Source organism: Sphaeramia orbicularis, chromosome 24 (genome assembly GCF_902148855.1).
Source record: "Sphaeramia orbicularis chromosome 24, fSphaOr1.1, whole genome shotgun sequence".
In the NCBI taxonomy this organism is placed as follows: Eukaryota; Metazoa; Chordata; class Actinopteri; order Kurtiformes; family Apogonidae; genus Sphaeramia; species Sphaeramia orbicularis.
This window is the reverse complement of record NC_043979.1, coordinates 2,805,450-2,828,292: the sequence shown is the minus strand read 5'-3', so window position 1 is coordinate 2,828,292 and position 22,843 is coordinate 2,805,450. Positions and strand designations below refer to the sequence as shown.

Sequence of the window (22,843 nt, the reverse complement as noted above, 5' to 3'; positions counted from 1 at the left end):
GGCAGGCCTTTGCCCCTCCCCTAGGGGGCCCGCCCCACTGTTTGAGAAACACTGGCATACAAGAAGAAAAAATTTAATTTTTAAAAATTTTTTATTTATTCATTTATTTTATTATCATCATCATGTTTCATGTTCAAAACATTCATTATGGGGCACATTCTTTTACAGATAAGAATAGAAAGGAGTGAAGAAGAAGAAAAGAAGGAGGAAGGAGAAGAGGAAGAAGAGGCAGGACTTGTACAAAATCTCAGCCAATCAGCGCACATAACCGGAAGTTGCGTCACAAGGCGGGACCTTAAACAGAAAGTCAACAATGGCGTCTGTAACCTCTAGCAGACCGTTCCACCTGATCATTTTCGGTGCGTCTGGGTTTACCGGCCAGTTTGTCGTGCAGGAGGTCGCCCGCTGTGCCGCAGAGAGTCCCGGTGGTAGTCCTCTGAAGTGGGCCGTAGCCGGAAGAAGCAGGCAGCGTCTGGAGGAGGTGTTAAAACAAGCGGCGGAGAGGCTGTGTATGTGTCCGCCTACAGCTGAGTGTGTGTGTGTGTGTGTGTGTGTGTGTGTGTGTCCACCTACAGCTGAGTGTGTGTGTGTGTGTGTGTCCGCCTACAGCTGAGTGTGTGTGTGTGTGTGTGTCCGCCTACAGCTGAGTGTGTGTGTGTGTCCGCCTACAGCTGAGTGTGTGTGTGTGTCCGCCTACAGCTGAGTGTGTGTGTGTGTCCGCCTACAGCTGAGTGTGTGTGTGTGTGTCCGCCTACAGCTGAGTGTGTGTGTGTGTGTGTCCGCCTACAGCTGAGTGTGTGTGTGTGTGTCCGCCTACAGCTGAGTGTGTGTGTGTGTGTCCGCCTACAGCTGAGTGTGTGTGTGTGTGTGTCCGCCTACAGCTGAGTGTGTGTGTGTGTGTCCACCTACAGCTGAGTGTGTGTGTGTGTGTGTGTGTATGTGTCCGCCTACAGCTGAGTGTGTGTGTGTGTGTATGTGTCCGCCTACAGCTGAGTGTGTGTGTGTGTGTATGTGTCCGCCTACAGCTGAGTGTGTGTGTGTGTGTGTGTGTCCGCCTACAGCTGAATGTGTGTGTGTCCGCCTACAGCTGAGTGTGTGTGTGTGTGTGTCCACCTACAGCTGAGTGTGTGTGTGTGTGTGTATGTGTCCGCCTACAGCTGAGTGTGTGTGTGTGTGTATGTGTCCGCCTACAGCTGAGTGTGTGTGTGTGTGTGTGTGTCCGCCTACAGCTGAATGTGTGTGTGTCCGCCTACAGCTGAGTGTGTGTGTGTGTGTGTCCGCCTACAGCTGAGTGTGTGTGTGTGTGTGTCCGCCTACAGCTGAGTGTGTGTGTGTGTGTGTCCGCCAACAGCTGAGTGTGTGTGTCCGCCTACAGCTGAGTGTGTGTGTGTCCGCCTACAGCTGAGTGTGTGTGTGTGTGTGTCCGCCTACAGCTGAGTGTGTGTGTGTGTGTCCGCCTACAGCTGAGTGTGTGTGTATGTGTCCGCCTACAGCTGAGTGTGTGTGTGTCCGCCTACAGCTGAGTGTGTGTCCTACAGCTGAGTGTGTGTGTATCCTACAGCTGAGTGTGTGTGTATCCTACAGCTGAGTGTGTATCCTACAGCTGAGTGTGTGTCCTACAGCTGAGTGTGTATCCTACAGCTGAGTGTGTATCCTACAGCTGAGTGTGTGTCCTACAGCTGAGTGTGTGTCCTACAGCTGAGTGTGTGTCCTACAGCTGAGTGTGTGTGTATCCTACAGCTGAGTGTGTGTCCTACAGCTGAGTGTGTGTCCTACAGCTGAGTGTGTGTCTGCCTACAGTTCAGTGTGTGTCACAGCCCAGGGCCTGTGCTTGACCTGCCAGGCAGCTGTGTGTGCTGTGTGTGTTCAGAGGCTGATTATGTAGACACTAGTGAACATGTGAAGTGGACTTGTGCATGTGAACAGCTACTCTGCTTGTTTCAGGAACTCTTGAGCTCACAGTTAACTCAGCTGTCACTGAACAACCAGAGTCAGACTGAACATGTGTTCTCAGTCTTATGGCCTGTTCCTCTGAACCAGAACTGTAAAGTATTACAAACTTCCAGTGACAACAACATAATGAAGTTGTCCCAACACTGCTTTAGACTACTCATTGTATTTAAGACTTTACGTATCAATACACACACAGTACTGGGCAGAAATCTTAGGTAAACTTTAGCTTTGTTGTTTTTGCAGTGTTCTAATGGGTGTGTGTCTGCATTTCTAACAATTAGAATATAATCTATATACATAACACTTTTCTGTTTCCTCGTACTCAGAGGGCGTACACTGGATCCATTATTCATTAGGTTGTTGTGCTGAATTCTACTCCCTGCTGAAAACTGCACTGCGCAGCAGCTGCTGAAAACTGCTCCCCCTTCCTAAGTCAGCCATGAAGAGGACAATGTGCACCAGATTCACCCTGTCACACCAGAATAGCTCCAAGTGTGAGCTGTAAAGTCAGTTCACTCCTTTGGCTTCGCAAGCTTATTCTGATGGGAGGGATGCGGTTTTCTGCAGTATCTGTTTTTATTACCTCCGCCAAGGAGGTTCTGTTTTTGCCAGGGTTTGTTTGTTTGTCTGTCTGTTTGTCTGTCCGTTAGTGTGCAACATAACTCAAAAAGTTATGGACAGATTTTGATGAAATTTTCAGGGTTTGTTGGAAATGGGATAAGGAAGAAATTATTCAATTTTGGTGGTGATCGGGGGTGGGGGGGCCCATGGGGGGGGGGGGGGCGCAGACCAGAAAATTTCATCAAAATCTGTCCATAACTTTTTGAGTTATGTTGCACACTAACGGACAGACAGACAGACAGACAGACAAACAAACCCTGGCAAAAACACAACCTCCTTGGCGTGGGGGGGCCCACTGGGGGGGCCACTGATCAGCCTTGGCGGAGGTCTGCGCTCTCCGAGTGCTTCTAGTTGTTATATATTTTGTGTGTTGTGTATCTAAGATTTAACTTTAGAAAGTTTTAAATACCTTACAGTTTGCACATTCTTTAATACTAACATAACTGCAATATCTTACAATATTATTAATTACTTAATTGCTACACAGCTATGACGGTGTTAAGAGGTTGAATAATTCACAATTTATTTCATACTCTCCAGTCAGAAAGCAGAAAAAGTAATCAGCCAATGTGAGCAGGGAGCATTTCTCAGTAAGCTGTGACAGGGTGAATTTGGTGCACATGTCCTCTTCATGGCTGACGTAGGAGGGGGAGCAGTTTTCAGCAGGGAGTAGAATTCAGCACAACAGTTGGAACCTACATGTGTAGCCACAGCTGCTGTGACAGAAGCGAGGCTGCCAATCCTCCGACCACCACCAAACATTCACACACCAGTGTGAGAAGCACTGGAGGCAAGGATATATGTGACTAGGACAGAGCGGGATTCAAACCGCCAACCCTCTGGTTACACTGGTCTACAAGGAAAATGCTTCCAGAATAAAAGTAATGAAATTTTACCACATGAGAGTCACTGATAAAGAAAAATCAAGTCAAAAATGCTGGTTGGCTGAACTTTCCAAGATACAGCCTTGGGTCAAAATGTGAAATTCAAGAATTAACGAGAGAATGGGTTTGACTCAAAGGAATATTTGTCTCAGAGCTACAAGATCTACTTCAAAACACTGTCTGCACATTAGAATACATTCACTTTACAGGTTCTATTTAGTGGAAGATTTATAAAACTATTATATAATGTACATAAACCAATATATATGTGTAATAACACTTAATCATATACCTTGAAAACATCAGCAAACCGGCACTGTTGTCATTTATTTTCCAATTAATCTTATTAAAATACGTGTCATTTAGCACATTTAATCTCTGAAGCAAATCATTTCTAAAAAATTGTAGACCAGTGTTATTGGACGACCTGCTCTACCTTCTGAGCCACAGTTTTTCGGCTGTCGTAGGTCGACTGACTGGATGTTTTCTTAAATAATCTTGTGTTATATTACACACCTTTGGGATGTCCCACAGGCATGACCACACATGTGCATTTCTAAGTCTTTGAGGTGATATATGTACAACAGGAATATACAGTAAATATGTAAATAGTATTAAAAACAAAAATGCATTTCAGAAAAAAATCTGAATATTGTAGAAGCTGCATGGGATGATCTGGACTGGGAAAAGGATAAAAGACCATGAAAGTCTTTGGGACATTCTGAAGGTGTGTAATATAACACCAGATTATTTAAGACATGCAGACAGTTAACACGAGAGATGAATATTAACTGAATCTATACTGAGGTTACACTAAATACTGACTTTACCTACACAAACTAGTTCTAATTTTGTGTGTGTGATTCAATACTGTGCACATATTTCCTGCATATTTCTTGTTAGAAAAAAAGACATGCTTATTAAAACCCTGCAAAAACAACAAAACTTAAGGTTTCCTCAGACTTAAGCACAGTTCTGTACATGTACATGAGTTTCGGTAAATGACATGTATACTGTTGTACCATTAATGGCTGCATGTTACTTCTGCTCTTGTTTTGGTCAGCCATGCCTGAACTGACCACAGACATTGACATCATTGTTGCTGATGTGTCTATTGAGGAATCATTATCCATCATGTGTCAGCAAGGCCTGGTGATTCTCAACTGTGTGGGACCAGTAAGTGTTTGACCCTGGCTTTTAAAGATCCAACACGGAGCATAACACTGGTGTAGCTGCATTGGTTTAATAATCGGCCACGTTTCATACTGATGTTTTTATGAAGATTTATTTTAACTCGACATCAGACAAACTCCAACGTAAAAATCTGAAAAAAAACGTAACAACAATAGTGCCATAAACCGAATGCAGAGTCACGTTTTTTCTTCAAACACAAAGTCCGTAACTGCTCTTGTCATGACTCTTTTTTTTTTTTTAAATTCACTTTTTATTGACATTCTGTATCAATGTTGACAAAGATATTCATTTTAAATGTCATCAACATTATGTTAATCTGAATGTCCCATTTTTTAACAATGAAACAAACGAAAAGAACATAAACAAGTAGGGAGTGAATTGCAGTTATTGTGTTTACTATATCTAATCTTCTATTCAAAAATAAAAGTATCAAAGTCCGGTCTGCGTGGCATGATGTATTCCATCCATTTCTTCCACCACGTAACAAACAAGTCTTTCTTATAGTTCACCTCTGCAGTAAGTCTCTCCATCTTATATATGTCCACTGTAATGTCCATCCACATGCTCAGTGTTGGGCTTTCCGATGAAAGCCATTTTCTTGTGATGGCTTTTTTGGCTGCTATTAGCAGGATATTAAATAAATATTTGTCTCTCTTTGGCCATCCTTCTGGTATAAGTCCAAAAAATAAAGATTTACATTCAAAGGATAAGTGGCTCCCAATAATTTCTTGTGTTTCCTTATGTATTTCCTTCCAGAAATTTTCGTTAACAGAACAATTCCAGAAGAGATGACAATGATTTGCATTTGGTCATGACTCTTTTATCACCTTTACGTAACAAACTCTTAAATAAAATGGAAATTCTTTTTTTAAAGGTACATGAGGCAATATCTCATTTTAAAGCACAAACTAGAAGTCATTTCTAAACAAAATAAAATCATAAATTTAACACTTAATACTCTGTTAACACATAACACTGTACTCTCTAATGACCACACAGTCTCTCAGACAGTTACAACTGGACTTTGCAAATGATCTGCTTCAGAGGTAAAACAGGGTTTCTGCAGGTCATTAAAAAGCATTAAAAGTCATTAAATAGATTTAGTGAAAATTAAGTCCTTAAATGGCATTAAAAAACATTAAATTCGATGTCCAGAGGCATTAAAAAATTAAATACACTTGATGGAATAAAAGCATTGTTATTCATGATTTATTTTGATTATATAAACATTTAATAATTTTGATTGGAAGTATAGTGTGATGATTGACAGGTGGAACCCTTTAATTGTCTATTGTTTATGGCTGATGAACAAAGTCACACCACCAGATGCTTGGATTGCAACGTGCTGTGAGCGTGTTCATGCTGTGACGAAACAGCGGAGGGAATATTAGCAAATGTGGGAAAAATGGGAAAATGCAAGTTTCAGCAGAAGTGATTGGAGGAGGAACTATTCAGAACCTGGTGAAAGCCTGTGGACGGTAAACCCACATAAAACTATATACAAAACTGTATCTGCAGTTGGACATAGGCATTAAATATGTTTAAAGTGGCATTAAAAAGGACATTAAATTAGATTTGCTGATACCTGCAGAAACCCTGAAAAATGTGTAAAATCCTACATACTTTCAGAAAATAAATTGGAAAACCAAAGACAAATGTGTTGGTTAAAATACATGGGTACTGATGATATGATGATTATTACATATACAGGGTGGGGAAGCAAAATTTACAATGAACATTTAGTTGTTTTTTCTCAGCAGGCACTACGTCAATTGTTTTGAAACCAAACATATACTGATGTCATAATCATACCTAACACTATTATCCATACCTTTTCAGAAACTTTTGCCCATATGAGTAATCAGGAAAGCAAACGTCAAAGAGTGTGTGATTTGCTGAATGCACTCGTCACACCAAAGGAGATTTCAAAAATAGTTGGAGTGTCCATAAAGACTGTTTATAATGGAAAGAAGAGAATGACTATGAGCAAAACTGTTACCAGAAAGTCTGGAAGATACTATTAAAGAAGAATGGGAGAAGTTGTCACCCCAATATTTGAGGAACACTTGCGTAAGTTTCAGGAAGCGTGTGAAGGCAGTTATTGAGAAAGAAGGAGGACACATAGAATAAAAACATTTTCTATTATGGACATTTTCTTGTGGCAAATAAATTCTCATGACTTTCAATAAACTAATTGGTCATACACTGTCTTTCAATCCCTGCCTCAAAATATTGTACATTTTGCTTCCCCACCCTGTATATTTCCAAATATTTAAAGTGAATGCATTCCAGTATACAGACAGTGTTTTGAAGGAGAACTGGTAGCTCATCTCTTTTGAGTAAAACCCAATTCATACGTAACATTCAAAGAATTCAATTCTTAACCAAATATTGTATCTTAAAAACTACAGCCAACACCCAAATTTGCTGAAGTTTCACTATTTTGGAAACATTTTACTCAAAGACCAGTGGAATCAATTCAGCAGCATTTCTGTTTCTAATTAAATGTTCCTAATTGTTTTCTCTCTCAGTACAGATTTTATGGAGAGCCAGTGGTCAAGGCTTGTGTAGAAAATGGAGCTCACTACATTGACATTTGTGGAGAGCCTCAGGTAGGATGTACTTACTGGCACAATTCAACGTTTGGGGAAATGTGCTTTTTTTTTTTTATTACCAAAAGCTATTATATATATATATATATATATATATATATATATATATATATATATATATATATATATATATATATATATATATATATATGCAACTGCTACCAGAAGCTTGTTACATGAACTTATTACATAGAAATGGGGAAAATGTGAACAAAGCATGTGTCAAACTGTTTTGCACTGCTTATTATTGCATGCACTCAATGACATCGCTCTTAAATATTCTAAAAAATAAGTTGTTATTGTGCATGAAATGTCTGAGTATGCATATATTTAGATAGAATTTGTCCTTGTTCATGTGCTGTTTATGGATGTCTTTATGTGTGTGTGTGTGTGTGTGTGTGTGTGTGTGTGTGTGTGTGTGTGTCCATCCTCCTCAGTTCTTAGAGCGTATGCAGCTGGAGTACCACACCAAGGCCTTGGACAGAGGAGTGTATGTGATTGGCAGCTGTGGCTTTGACTCCATACCTGCAGACCTGGGTATTCTGTACACAAACCGGCAATTCAGAGGTAGGAAAGGACAGCAGAGAGGCTGAATATAGAGATTCACCTGCCTTTGCAACTTATTTATTTATTTATTTGGGACAGTGCATGTTAATGAACATCTACAACAACTGCATCTGTAAATATGCCAGATTATAGCAGCAGTGCTCATTTCCATCTGTAGTCCCTAGGTAGGTGACAGGAAAGACAGGTGACAAAAAGGCAAAACATCATAAAAACACACAGAACAACACAGTGAGGACGATCTACTGATGGTCACAGGCTTAGTTTTCCTTCATCCAATGTTTAAGTTGTGATTTGAAGGAGGCATATAATAATAAATTTTATTTGTAATGCACTTTACATTTTTGTCTAAAAATCTCAAAGTGCTACAGGCAATAAATAACAGAGAATAAAAATAGAAAATAAGTAAGCCAGATAAAACAGTTTAGAAATAAAAACAACAATTAAGAATGAAGACAGTTAAATAAATATTAACCCGAGGTACTTGAACTCTTTGACTAAATCAAGTTTCACCCCTTCAAGAAAGATGTTAGACTGTTTCAGTTCAATTGGCGTTTTGGTGAACTCCATGTAGACTGTCTTCTTTGTATTCAGCTGTAAACAGGATTCCTTGACCCAGTTCTGCACATGGGTCATGGTTTATAAGACCTTTAACTGTAGACTGGTACACAAGATGTACTCATGATACATGGATACATTCTCTGTCTTTCCACTACCTCTGTTACTGTCTTTAAATTATTTGTGGTAGGGTCAAAGAAAAGCAACTGTCAAGTTTAGAGGAAGAATGTTATGTTTTCATGTGGTGTTTTCTACTGGTTGTGCTTAGACCACCGGTGTCAAACATGTGGTCCAGGGGCCAAAACCGGCTCGACAAAGGGTCCAATCCGGCCTGTGGGATGAATTTGTGAAATATAAAAATGACACTGAAGATGTTAACAGTCAAGGATGTTCAAATCATTTTAGGTCAACTCAATCTAAAGTGGGTCAGAACGGTAAAATACTATTATAATAACGCATAAATAATGAAAACTGCACATTTTTCTTTGTTTTAGTTTAAAAAAAAAGTAAAATTACACCATGTTTACATTTACAGACTAGCCTTTTACAAAAAATGTGAATAACCAGCGCAAACATGAAGAACCTGAAGTCTCTTAAGAGTAGTGTGCCTAATTTTACCAACATTCTGAATTCTGAATATTACTGAATGTTTTGTGTATTTGGAGATTCACTGTGATCTGTAAGTTGTGATGCACATGTATAAATGATAAATGGAAGTGTAATATTGTTAAAATTGCACTTATTTTTTTAAAAAAGAGTTTTCGGGTTCATATTTACCTCCGCCAAGAAGGTTATGTTTTTGCCAGGGTTTGTTCGTTTGTTTGTCTGTCTGTTTGTCTGTCCGTTAGTGTGCAACATAACTCAAAAAGTTATGGACAGATTTTGATGAAATTTTCAGGGTTTGTTGGAAATGGGATAAGGAAGAAATGATTAAATTTTGGTGGTGATCGGGGGTGGGGGGGCCCATTTCCAACAAACCCTGAAAATTTCATCAAAATCTGTCCATAACTTTTTGAGTTATGTTGCACACTAACGGACAGACAAACAGACAGACAAACAAACAAACAAACCCTGGCAAAAACATAACCTCCTTGGCGTGGGGGGGGGCCCACGGGGGGGGGCCACTGATCAGCCTTGGCGGAGGTCTGCGCTCTCCGAGTGCTTCTAGTTGTTCATATTATGTTCAAATACGGTTCGTAGATACAATCACAGGGTTCCTACACAAGTATGGAAAGTATGGAATTTGATTTTTATAAATTTCCAGGTCTGGAAAAGTATGGAAAATGGAAACAGATGTATGTGTAAAAATATTCCTGTTTCCAGACTGTTCCCACTGTTCTATTTTCTAAAACCTAAAATTATGAATATTTAAAAAACCAAATGGATCATCTGTTTTTTAAGGCCCTTGCTAGTGCAGCTAAAATGTTTGTATCAGAGCACATACAGTTGGCTACGCGTCCCAGAAAACATTTGGGCAGATTGAGAAGTTGAATGCCCCGCCTTCTGCTCTTATCCTCCTCCAACCCATTTTAAGCCCCACCCAGGTGTCGTCAAGTTCCACTATTGCTTTGACGGACAGGTGACGTCCACATACTGTTGGTGAGTGAGCTGTTCAACATGCCTTGTATGATCGCTGTTGGAACTGAGAATGGGTCGATGGAAATTCTCTGACGACTGCCTCATAAATCCAAATATAAAGAGTGGTTGGAATTTTTTACCAAGACATCTGGAAATTAGGGTCTGGAAAAAGTATGGAATTTAGAAATTTCAAATGTGTAGGAACCCTGTAATCAATTTAATTACAGATTGGACTTTTTTTCACTCAAAAACATAGAGAAAACTTTGGAGTTGATGTAATTTATAAGTCCTTATCCTATTATTTGTATTATTTTACTGGTCCGGCCCAGTTTCTATCACATTAGGCTGCATGTGGCCCCTGAACTAACATGAATTTGACACCCCTGCCTTAGACATTTCAATACCGTGTGCACATTTTATATGTTTTGTCATTGTATCCTGCACCAACCACGACAAATCAGGTTTTTGTTTTTAAAGCAGAAGAATGAAAGTGGACTGAGCTGGGCTGTCACTGATACAGAGCCAACGCTAAATATGACCTGAAACATATAGTAATGAATAATACTGTGAAATATATTGGGAATCGCCCAACCATTCATTTTTTCACTGAGGATTATGATTTGTCATGTTCAATGTTTTTTAACCTTGCAGTTTTCTCAAGGGTTTTATTTAGTTCTTTTATATGTACTCTTACTACTGCCTTTGTGCACATTAAACAAGACTGTGCTTTTAAATAGAAATAGATTCTATTCTATTGGATTCTAAGAAAGTGTACAGACCGACCGTGGGAGACTACTTTTAGAGTACAACTAAATTTTCTAAATATATGTCTGTTAGCTTAGATTTAAAAAAAAAATCTTTTGTATAAAATGTTTGGTCTGTTAAGGTCTGTTAATGGTCTGTAAGGGAATATTAAATGTAACCTGGACAGTGGTCTCTTATCTTCTGAAATGGAACATGTGCTTCATCTGTGTCATTTGTTTTTTTTCCAGGAACCCTGACAGCAGTGGAGAGCTTCTTGAATATTTCAAGTGGACCTAAGGTACACAGAACAATAACAAATGTACACACAGGTACACACAAGGAAAGGCTTACGGTAGATAACCATGACGTTTTTATCCCATCCCTATGCAGAACAGGAATTTATTTATTAAAAAAGCTCCCTTTGGGCCTTATGTCTGCACATGTGTGTTTTATATGACTGTATACAAGTAGTTAAGGAATAAGAAAGGGTTCTGCTGTTCAGAGCAGAAAGTGTTTTTTTAATTCAGTACAGTGATAGAATTTGTTCCTTCTGTGAAATTCAGGTTTTGCTGGCAAGCAAAATAAAAATATAATTTTGGTAGAAAAAAAAAAATTGTTCTCTTTACACACAAAACACGTACCGAAACCGTGGCCCAAAAACCAAGGTACGGACCGAACCGTGGGATACCTGTACTGTTGGACCCGTAGTCATTATCCAGGCAGAGACTAGTCCAATGGGCTCTCCTTTAATTTGTCACTTGTCTGTTATTCAGAGCTTTATATAAGGATTCATCGTCTTTAGAGGCATGGCTAACATTGTCATTAGTAAGGGAAGATTTATAGTTTTTTATTACAAAAGGAGGTTTTCCCTTCCACTGTCACCAAGTGTTTAGTCCTGGAGGATTCTGTTGGTGTCTGTAAATTGGCTTTAGAGTCTGCTGTAGATGTAAAGTGTCATGAGATAACTTTTGTTATGATGTGGCACTATATAAATACAATTTGACTGATTGATTGAAACAAAAGTCTTACAACCTGACTCCCACTAAATTCTAAAAAGGAGCATCAGTGTTCCAAAAGTCAATACTTCTGTGACACAGAGAGATCATTTACAGGAAGATTAAGGGACATTTAAAGAAAATATACAAAGAGTAATCCACTCTCGTGAGACTGGACTGTGTTAAGATGAAGCCATTTTTAATGTCCTGTCACAGGTGCGTGGGCTTCTTCTTTGACATAAATTAATACATCTGTTAAATTTATCAGACAGAAAGTAGCTGCCTCTGTTTTGCTAAATCTATGTCATTTGTCTCTGGGAATTCTTGATAGCATGGCTTTCCTTCATAGTGATAGAACTCAGGGGTCCTTTCAACCCTCACAGGGGGCGTCCGGCCATGATGCCACTTGGCAGTCGGCCGTTTACGGCTTTGCCGACAGCAGATCCCTTCGACAGCTGAGGAAGAAGTTTGGCCACAAGCCGCTGCCTGTGGTGGGAGCCAAAGTCCACAAGAGGTAAGACTATAAATGAGCAATTACTGTCTGGCAAACAGACTTTATTTGAAGAACAACATTTATTGGCCTGTGGGGCTTGGCAGTGATAAGTAAAGGGAAGAGGAAGATGTTTCCTCAGTGCACATCACTAAGTTGAGAAAATGGACTTTTCCTGCTGAAACTGGTGTGTCATTGCTCTTGGGCTCCATTTCAATAGTATTATTGTTAAAGTGTTTCTGTGTAGTGTTGATGTTCCAAACACTCAACAACAGGCAGAAGTCATCTACAATCCAATGTTGTGTCTCTCAGGGTTATTATCATTAACGAAAACTAATGAAATGACGAAAACTAGAATTGAAAAAACATTTTCATTAACTGAAATAAAGAAAAACTATAATTAAAAGAAAAGATGATAACTAACTGACACTGTATTGTGTGTTTGCAAAACTAACTAAAATGCATAAAAATTCTGGATAAAATTCCCTTCGTTACATTTTTTTCATGAGACGAAACGAAGGGAAGTCTTTGTCCCTGTGACACTATTACACATGTCCTTCTGACACTATTACACATGATTGTTTTGCACAAAACCCCAGCTTCAACTGTGCGTCAGGCTAAATCATTTCAGTTCATATCTTTACCATCCCATACATCGGTGTCTTTGAACCTGAGAGCTCTTTATTCTTTAACACTATAATGATAATTTTAGGTCATTTAAAAACATATATTTTGAAAGTACAACTGCTACATCATCAACAACATCTGAAATGGAATTTGTATATGTTTGTTAAAATAAGATAATACCCAGTAGGTCCTGACTAGAGTAGTTTCAGGGTCATGAAATATAAATGATGCAGCAGGTGAGACTGAGAGTTCAGTTACTGCACCAAAATGTATTTGCCAGGATAGCAGCAGTTTACAGACTGTCGCTGTCTGGCAGCCTGACTTACATTCAGTGCAGTGAACTGTTGGAATGTGGCTTTGCAGGCATGGATTTAAATTGACCATTGCAATCACTGACTGAACTGAACTGACCCTGAAGACTATTGTACTGATTCCAAAACCCCAACGATGTATTTAGTGAGTCTAGACTGCTGTTGGTTTCCCTTTGTGATCTCTATGTGTGTGTCTTTCCAGGGGTTTTGTGTTTTTCAGTAAGGAGATTGAACAGTACGTCATCCCATTTATGGGCTCTGACCCGTCGGTCGTCAAGAGAACCCAGCGTTTCCTTTATGAGGAGGAACACCACTCACCAGTAAGATTACAGTAACATACAGAATGCATAATATACAGTATCTGACAAAAGTGAGGACACCCCTCTGCAAATACCATCTGAACCAAAGATGATGCACTAGAAATCCAAACAGTTTGGTAAAGACAAGCAGACTAAGGACATGGATGACTGGAACCATGTCCTGTGGTCTGATGAGACCAAAATAAACTTACTGGGTTCAGATGGTGTTAAATGTGTGTGACAGCAACCAGGTAGGAGTAGAATGACAAGTGTGTCTTGGCTACAGACCCACTTTTGGGTCGCAACCCACCAGTTGAGAGTCACTGCTCTAAAGTATATGGACCATGTCCACCAAAGGGGTGAAAATACGGATGTTTTACTGCAAACTGTGCTGCTACATACAGTATATAGGGCCAAAGTAATTTACATCCATGCAAAAGTTATTTGCATAAATGTAAATCCTGAAATGTTCATAGATTAAGTGCAAAATCACCCCAAGTCTGTATAGAAATATGCAAATGAGCTTTGTGGCAAAAACTGTCTAAAATACAAAAGACCAGTGCAAACTGCTGTGCAGTTTGACCGGTGGAAATCCTCCTGAAAACTGGTGTTAACTCTGCACAAACTGACATCTGACTCACTGTCACTGTGTGTCACTCTGTCTCCAAATTTTCTGTGTGAGCTTGAATTATATTAAATTCATGTTTAGCAAGTGGTTCCAGGCACAACAAACCCCGCCCCTCACATATACTGTAGTTTATTTTGGCATTGATCCAGCTGATGTCATCATGTCTATGTGTGTGCTGATGTCATATCAATTGCCTCTATATATCTGCCAAGTTTAAATTAAATTGAAACAAAATTTATGTTATTATAGACATGTGAAATTTTGTCCATTATAAATAAATGGGGAAAAAAAGATGCAAAGAATTCATAAAAAATGTGAACTTTGACCTACTTTTCCCAAAATCTAATGACATCTATTGTGGGTCACTGGCAATCTGTAAACCAATTTAGTATGAATTCAACCAGTAGTTTTACTGCTAAAGTGTAAACAAACAAACCAAACCAAAAACAATACCCCTTGCCTCCCCTTTGGGGGGGGGGGGGGGGGGGGGGGGGTCATAATGTCAACCATGAAACCATATGTCAGTGTGAAATTTTCATGATATGCACCTTCATATCACAAAATCATGAGTGAAAAGGTGGAGAAAACGGAGCAGATTGTAGGTGAAAATTCTGCAATTTGCTGTGCACTAAACAGGCCTAGTTCATTATCTGACGGACCAACAGGACATGACTGCCACTAATCTGTTGTCCAAACTGACGCTAATATTGTCCTTGGTTTTTAACCCTGGGATATGATCATCTATGTAATAAGTAATGCACAGACCCTGTTGGAGGCAGTAAATATTGCATGTCTCACTTTGCCTGAGCATGTCTCAGGTGGACAAAGACTAAGAACCTTTCAGTCCTACCCATGTCCTTCTGGGAACACAGTTTGATATGCATTAAATGACACCAAACTCTTTAATGTCCAACCTTCAGAACACATATGGCTTATCTTGGCTGCATGACGGCCACTGTGGAAAGCAAAAAAAAAAAAACAAAAAACAGAGAAAAGTTTTTTCCATCTGTTACCTGTAACTAGGTCAGCCATTCCAGCAGCTGTCACTGTTTTGATCACAGCCAGAGATGCAGGCCTTAATGAAGCTTTCTCATTATGTTGTTTAGACCACCATCTACCAGCGCAGTGGAAATATGATGAGTCATCTGTAGTGATTCATCACTTTCTCCCTTGCTCTTCATTACTCCCTTTGACATCTCATCTGGTCCTGCCTCCATTCTCCCTCCTTCCAACTATTCCATCCCTCATTCATCAGTCTCCCCTTCTCTCTTCCCTATAGCCTCATATACTCATTCATCCTCCTCACCTCCTCTACCACCTGCCTCCTTTTTTCCTCCTATATTTTCCTCTTCTTCCCTCTCTACTCACCCTTCATCTCTCATGGTTAATGTGCTCAGCTGTGTTTCTGTTTCCACCACAGGTCCAGTACAGTGCCTATGTCGGCGTCGGTGGCATCTTCTCACTGGTCAAACTCTTCTGTGGTGGCCTTCTTTTCTGGTTTATGGTCAAATTCAGCCTGGGTAGGAGGCTCCTCACCACGGTAACCACATCAGTCACACACCATCGTCATTATGTAACATCTACCTTTTTTGCTGTATTCATGTTTTGCAGCATTACTCATAGCGGAGAGCTGGTGATGTGGTAAACTGAGATGGACAATGTTTAGGCACACTCACGTTTTCCTGAGAGAGAGAGAGAGAGAGAGAGAGAGAGAGAGAGCGAGAGAGAGAGAGAGAGAGAGAGAGAGAGAGAGAGAGAGAGAGATGCGGAAAAAGTTCTTAGACCATCAAAAGTCATCAAAAACAATGGTTATGCAATCCAGTACTAACTCTTGTGTGTGTCATGTGACTAAAATGGACAGAAAAGAAAACATGTTGTGTTTGTCAGTACAATGACATAGATATTGATGTAAGAACTGAAGTGATTTTGGTTTTTATCAAGAAAACATGTTAAATGGACAGATATCAGCTGTGAAATTAAACTACTATGAGCTATTTGTGTTGTTCTCATTATCTTTGTCCAAAGAAATGTACCTTTAGTTGGACCAGGCGTTAAAATGAACAAGAAATTGAAGAAAACAAGGGTGGTCTAATAATTTTTTCCACGACTATAGATAGATTGATAGATTGATTATATCTTTGATCACTTATCTTGAGTTTGATGCAGAGATCCAGATTTAGTCACTTCGGTATGTGTATATTTGAAGTTAGGTAGGAAATTCATCCTGTTCCCCATCAGACACAACACTCTGACACTGAGTAATAATATTTATTTCATTACAATGACACCTTTCAGCACTTCTGTCAGGAACAACGTCTCTGTCTCTGTAAACAAAATGGTGGATCATGTGGTTCTACCTCTGGAACTCCTCTGGAGGTAGGAACAGAGCCCTGCTAAAGGTGGAATCAGGATTCAGGAATGCTATGGAAGAGGAACACCTCTGGTTCTAACCAAGGTGGGATGTTTGGATGACGTATTGCGTGTGCGACCCCTGTGCCAGGGGGATCTAAAAATGAGCGTGGGCCGTGTACAGTAAACAAACATGTCAACGCCAACAGACAATGTGGAACTGGGGACATGCCCAGATCCACCAGCTGTTGGCACTTTGGGAGGACGATTCTATTCATGCTAACATTTGTGGAACGGTGGAGAGGTTAGCTATGCTCGGGGTATTTCCGAAGTGCAAGTTATACGTCACACTATCCGCTGCATCACCGCCCCTTTGATTGGTGAACGCAGGTCCACTGTGTGAAAGTCCAGCCTTTCTCACCTCTGTTTGGCTCTTCCGTGGAAATCAGTCAGTGGTAGAAAAAAGGTGGAATCACCATCTGACCTTTTCTCCAGGATCTCTGTGTAAAGTGTCTCTTGTGTTGGATATATGAGGCAGAAAGTGAACATTTAGTCATCGAAGGTGATGTGTTGGAAACAGTAAAATGAACATCATAAGGAGCTGAGTAACTTTGACCAGGGTCATATTGTAACGGTGATGACTGGGTCAGAACATCTCCACAACTGCAGGTCTTGTTGGGTGTTCCTGGTCTGCAGTGGTTAGTACGGACCAAAAATGGACTAAAGGACATCCCAGTCTCAGAACCATTTAGCATCTGTGGAATGTTCTGGAATCCCTCCCATTTCACACCTTCCAGGACCAGTGTTGGGAATAACGGTGTTAAAAATAATGGCGTTACTAACACCGTTGTTTTTCAGTAACGGCTAATCTAATTCATTACTATTTCAAACGTTACAACGCCATTACTGTTACCATTACCGGCAGTGAAATGTGGTGCGTTACTGTGCACTGATATCCAACAGCTGTTATCTGTCCTGGCTCGCTCAGCCAGGCACGAGACATGTGACATTCGCGGACGACTCGAGTCTTTTGAACGGGTCTTTTAAGTGAACGATAAGAACCAATTTGTTGCGAGCCGTTCGTTTACGAGCTGTTCTTCTATTCAGATCCCCCACACTGCCTTCATGCTTCACCTGTGTGTCCATGAGTCTGAGCTGTCCACACTGCCTTCACCTGAACGACTAATGACATCTCCCAGTTTGAGTTGTCCCAGCACACCCCAGTCACTTGAACACAGCTACGTTTGCAGCTAATTTAGGGGAGGAGTTATCAGAGACAGTCCGACTGACTGGACTGGAGACATTTACTGCTGGATCAGAGAGGAGCGACTGGAAAAACTGGAGATGTGGGATTAACTGGAGGAGCATCTGCTTCTATAAATGCAGATATGCACTTATGTGGTAGAAGAGCCGGGCCCTGGTGGACCCTAGCCGGGCCCTGGTGGACCCCAGCCTCACCACAGTTATGGTCTTCAGTACCTGTCTGCTGTTGTACCCTATGCCACGGGCTGTGAAACACGCTCAAAAATCAGTTTCCTTTTACATATTTGAAGGTTTTTCACAAAAGTAACGCAATAATTACTTTCCCTGGTAACTAATTACATTTATGAGGGAGTAATTCTGTTACTAATTCAGTTACTTTTTGGGAAAACTCATTAGTAACTATAACTAATTACTTTTTTCAAGTAATTTGCCCAACACTGTTCAGGACTTACAGGGATCTGCTGCAAATGTCTTGGTCCAGATACCACAGCACCCCTTCAGAGGTCTGCTGGAGTCCAGGCCTCAGGTCACAGCTGGTTTTCAGGCTTTTTGGCGTCAGGCTTTAACCATTTTCTAGTGATAGTCTTTTTACTCACTGCCAACAGCATTAACAACAGTTTTTTTTAATCTTTCAGAGTCCAGTTATCACATGAAATATATCTTAAATACAGGGCTTCACACTTACAAGGAATTTTTTCATTAAAAATGTCATTTAAATGTTCACAAAGCTGCTCCCAGGATAATTTTATACATTTTTGTGTTTTCTGTATCATTTTTTCAGGGGGGATGACATGGGTCTATTAGTTGATCATCTAATTCTTACTTTTGTTTCTTATTTTTAATGTAATATCTGTGTGTAAATATCCATGTCCAGTGTCCTCCTTCAGTTAAATAAAGACGTGGTTAGTATGTTAAATATCATAATCTCTTAGATTGTAAGAACACGCCTGTTGTTCTGATCAGTTGTGACATGTGACGTTCATGTGTAAGTTATATTTGCGTTTGTGTCTCCCTGTAGTTTCCATCATTTTTCTCCTTTGGCATGTTCACCAAGGCTGGTCCAAGCATGAAGCAGGTAACAAACACTGACTGAACTGACTGACTGTGTTTGTCAGAATTAGGCTGCACTACATGTATCATGATAATAAATAAGACATCTAAACGTAATGCATTTTTTAGGTAATAGTGACAGTATTAGGGAAATGTTCCATGTGCAGTGGGAGTCAATGAAAAGTGTACTTATTCTAGTGTGGTCAGTCAGTGGGGTCTGCACTGGCTTTAACTATAGCATCTATCACATTCAACAGTAGCTCTCATGAGAAAAGTCCTGAAATGTACATATTAAATTTAACTAAGTCACTGGATTAAAAAAAATCCAAAATCAATGCAGAGAGAAGTTAAGTCCAAACCATCTCTGAGGTGTTTTGGAAACAAAGATAGCAATTTAACCCAAACTAACCAATGCAATGACATTTATCCCATAATATAAAACTATGTTCTGACATTAGTCATTTTTGTTTTGTTAGAAAAGAAACACCTGGATTCAGCGGGTCCACAGACTTTTGTCCATATGGTGGATGAGTTAGACAGTTATGATATGAGGATAACCACATGTACATGACAGACAGCAGTTTATGGTTTAAGAAACACTCATTTGACCTGTACTAATTTGGACACTGGTTATATTTCTGTTTATAACTGACCCCCCAGTAAAGTGGGTACATTTTTACTTTTTGCCTTAGTAGTGGTATTTCTAACAGACATCATGATATAACATAGACGATCAATTTATAATATGCAGTGTGTTAAGTTTCACAGAACTGCTATAGTGTTATATCATTATTTCAGGCCATGGATCATAGTGTCGTTCGCATCCATAGTTCTGATAGTTGTTAAATACTGTATAATGGCTTATTCATTCACAGTCACTTCATCTTTAAAGAAGCTGTATAGAGACAAACATCCATTTACTTTAGAGTGTCAGGTTAAAAATAACACTGGGTTACAAAAAAATGTTTTTTGCAAGTTGTCTAGGTTTTTTCAACTGAATTCGGACCATTTTGCACCGCTAAATCCAAAAATGACATCTGTTTTTCTCAATCAGGTCAGGTTTTTTTGCTAATTTGATTTTGAAAAATTTGATCTTCTCACAAAATATAATAATTTATACCAAAATAAGATTGGTAAGTACACTTTATGAAACTTGTGACTTGATTCCTGTTAGGTACAATGGTGTATTCACCGCAGATGTAGCAGAATACATCAGGCTTATTTTTGCAAGATCTTCTAGTCGAAGCCATTTCATTCACCTGTAATATTAAAAAAAAACATTAATCACAAATTGGCAAAAGTAAAATCTTCAGAACTCGTTTATTGCAAGAAATATGAAAGAATTTTGTATCATATGATGTGAAAATGCCCATAAATGTAAGCAAAAATGTTAAAAAGCCAATATGTAGCATAGTTCAGAAAGTTGACCTGATTGAGCAAAATTAGTGTGATTTTTGGATTCAGCACACCAAAATTATCCTAAATCAGCTCAAAAAACTTAAACAATAAATTTGTTGTTGACCAGTGTTATTTGTGTTTGTCAGACACAGGGAAAATATGCAACTCCACACAGAAAAAGTAACCACCATGTACTTGTAATTACAAAGAAGGAAAAAGTCCTACATTTCTTAGATTTCTGTATCTTTATTACATATGTGTTTTGTGCTACTTTTTACCTCATATTCAATATTCAAAGGTTGTACTTTAAAGAATCAGGTTTCCCTGTAGAATGAAAATCTTCCTTTGCCGTCCACGCTGAATGCCAAGAAAATTAAATATGTAAAAAAAATAGAAATGGAATAATTTAACAAGGAAATTAAAACAAACAAAACAAAGTGGCATTTCAAGCCCGAGCGCCCCCCAGCTGGGGGCCTCGTGGGCTTCTAGTTGTCTCATAGTGTGAAACTCTCTAATTTTGTTTTCCTTGACTTCATCAGTCAGCCTATATTGTGTAGTTTAGAGCTGCAGCTGGATCATTCCAAAGGGATAATTATACTGAAAGTGATTTTTTTGGCGAACCTGAAACTTTTTCATTTGTGCTGTGTTATCTTCATTTCCTTTTAACCAGTTACATGTATACTGATATTTACACATCTGAACCAGTCTCACAAGTGTTCCCTTTATTATGAAACCGCTTATTATAGGTATGCAATTTTCCTAAAGGCCTAAAAAATAGGTCTGTTTTTAAAGAGTTAAGACTGACATGTAAAAGAGAATGACCATAAAAATATAAAAAATATAAACTGTTACTAAGAGAAAAATATATATTTACATAAATAGGCAACATCTGAGTAATTGTGCAAACTGTCAGGGCTAAATGGTATATAACATGTGCAAAACTGCCTGAGATAAATAAGAGAGACTGTCAGAGATGAACAGTATGATATATGTATTTACAGGGTTTCTGTGGGCCATTAAAAAGCATTAAAAGTCATTAAATAGATTTTGTGAAAATTAAGGCCTTAAAACTACATTTGAAACTGTATCTGCAGTTGGACATGGGAATTAAATTTGTTTAAAGTGGCACTAAAAAGCATTAAATTAGATATGCTGATACCTGCAGAAACCCTGATATATTTATATATGTCCTTCTCCAAACTGTCCTATTCCTACTCATGTGCCTGCTTTGTTTACAGAACATACTATGCATTACAGTCATATTTCACAACACAGTCTACACTTTAATCTGAACTACATATGTCTGCTGCTAATTCACCCTTTTTGGAAACTGTTTATGAACATACAACTAAAACAAATAACGAACACTGAGGCTTAGATGTAGTAGTAGCATGAGTTTGACGTTGAACATAATATATATGTGAGAGTAAATGTATGTACATGTATGTACACACACCAGTTAGATAAAGGCCTGTGTTTGACAACTGTGTGTGATTCACTCAGTCTGACTGTGTTCTGTAGGAAATGTCATTCAGTTCTATAGTTCAGACTGTATAATACAGTCCATAAATGCTGCTGGAATAGACAGTTGTCTCTTCATTTTTTTTATGACTTGAACTTTATTTAGTTTTTCTTTTTTAAAATAAAAAAGGGAAAATAATAATAATAAAAACAGGCCATACATGATATACATTTCCACACCTACAGCCACTTATCAATGCAAGTACACTGAAGACAGGTGGACAAGACAAGACATAAAATAATAAAGACGATGCCAACAGTGCACATATACATGGTTTCAGCAGTTATTACTTATCACTAAGTCCTGTTCAAATTCTTGAGCTGGAAATGTTTTTAGACAGTTGTCTCTCTATGATTATTCCACTTTGGTCCAGTTCAAATTTAACTCCTTTTACCGTTCAAACACTAGACATAAATGGTGTGTGTGCAGTAGACCCCCTCCCCTCCTCCAATACAACAGACAGGAGAGCTCCAGGGTGCAAAAATTTGCACACAAGCACCACCCACAGAGATAACCCTAACCCTAACCCATAAACCTAACCCTAACCCACAGAGATAAACCTAACCCACAGGGAGAAACCTAACCCTAACCCACAGAGAGAAACCTAACCCACAGGGAGAAACCTAACCCTAACCCACAGAGAGAAACCTAACCCTAACCCACAGAGAGAAACCTAACCCTAACCCACAGAGATAAACACCACATCCCAAAAAGAATGAAGACAAACAAATAGAAAGTGGGTCGACTTGTAGCACAAGCAGAGTACAGCTCAGTAGGGAACAGTACACACTACGATGGCACGGCAGAGGAACAGAGTTCCTGCACATGTCCTGTACATGTCCTGTACATGTCCTACACATGTCCTGCACATGTCCTGTACATGTCCTGTACATGTCCTGCACATGTCCTACACATGTCCTGCACATGTCCTGTACATGTCCTACACATGTCCTGCACATGTCCTGCACATGTCCTGCACATGTCCTACACATGTCCTGCACATGTCCTGTACATGTCCTACACATGTCCTGCACATGTCCTGTACATGTCCTACACATGTCCTGTACATGTCCTACACATGTCCTGTACATGTCCTGCACATGTCCTGTACATGTCCTACACATGTCCTGCACATGTCCTGCACATGTCCTGTACATGTCCTACACATGTCCTGTACATGTCCTGTACATGTCCTACACATGT

The 22,843-nt window shown here is 39.4% G+C and overlaps 1 protein-coding gene across 1 annotated transcript in view; it reads left to right on the top strand.

The window, feature by feature from the left end:
* Window positions 1-299: 299 nt before the first annotated feature.
* Window positions 300-22,843, top strand: part of LOC115415514 (saccharopine dehydrogenase-like oxidoreductase) — a 27,690-nt gene continuing 5,146 nt past the window's right edge. Inside the window, exons 1-9 of the mRNA XM_030129102.1 lie at window positions 300-509; window positions 4,522-4,634; window positions 7,184-7,264; window positions 7,702-7,831; window positions 10,957-11,006; window positions 12,087-12,217; window positions 13,334-13,451; window positions 15,479-15,598; window positions 18,689-18,745. Coding sequence (XP_029984962.1) covers window positions 314-509; window positions 4,522-4,634; window positions 7,184-7,264; window positions 7,702-7,831; window positions 10,957-11,006; window positions 12,087-12,217; window positions 13,334-13,451; window positions 15,479-15,598; window positions 18,689-18,745 — 996 coding nt within the window. The 5' untranslated portion in view covers window positions 300-313. The remainder of the gene's footprint in view (window positions 510-4,521; window positions 4,635-7,183; window positions 7,265-7,701; window positions 7,832-10,956; window positions 11,007-12,086; window positions 12,218-13,333; window positions 13,452-15,478; window positions 15,599-18,688; window positions 18,746-22,843) is intronic.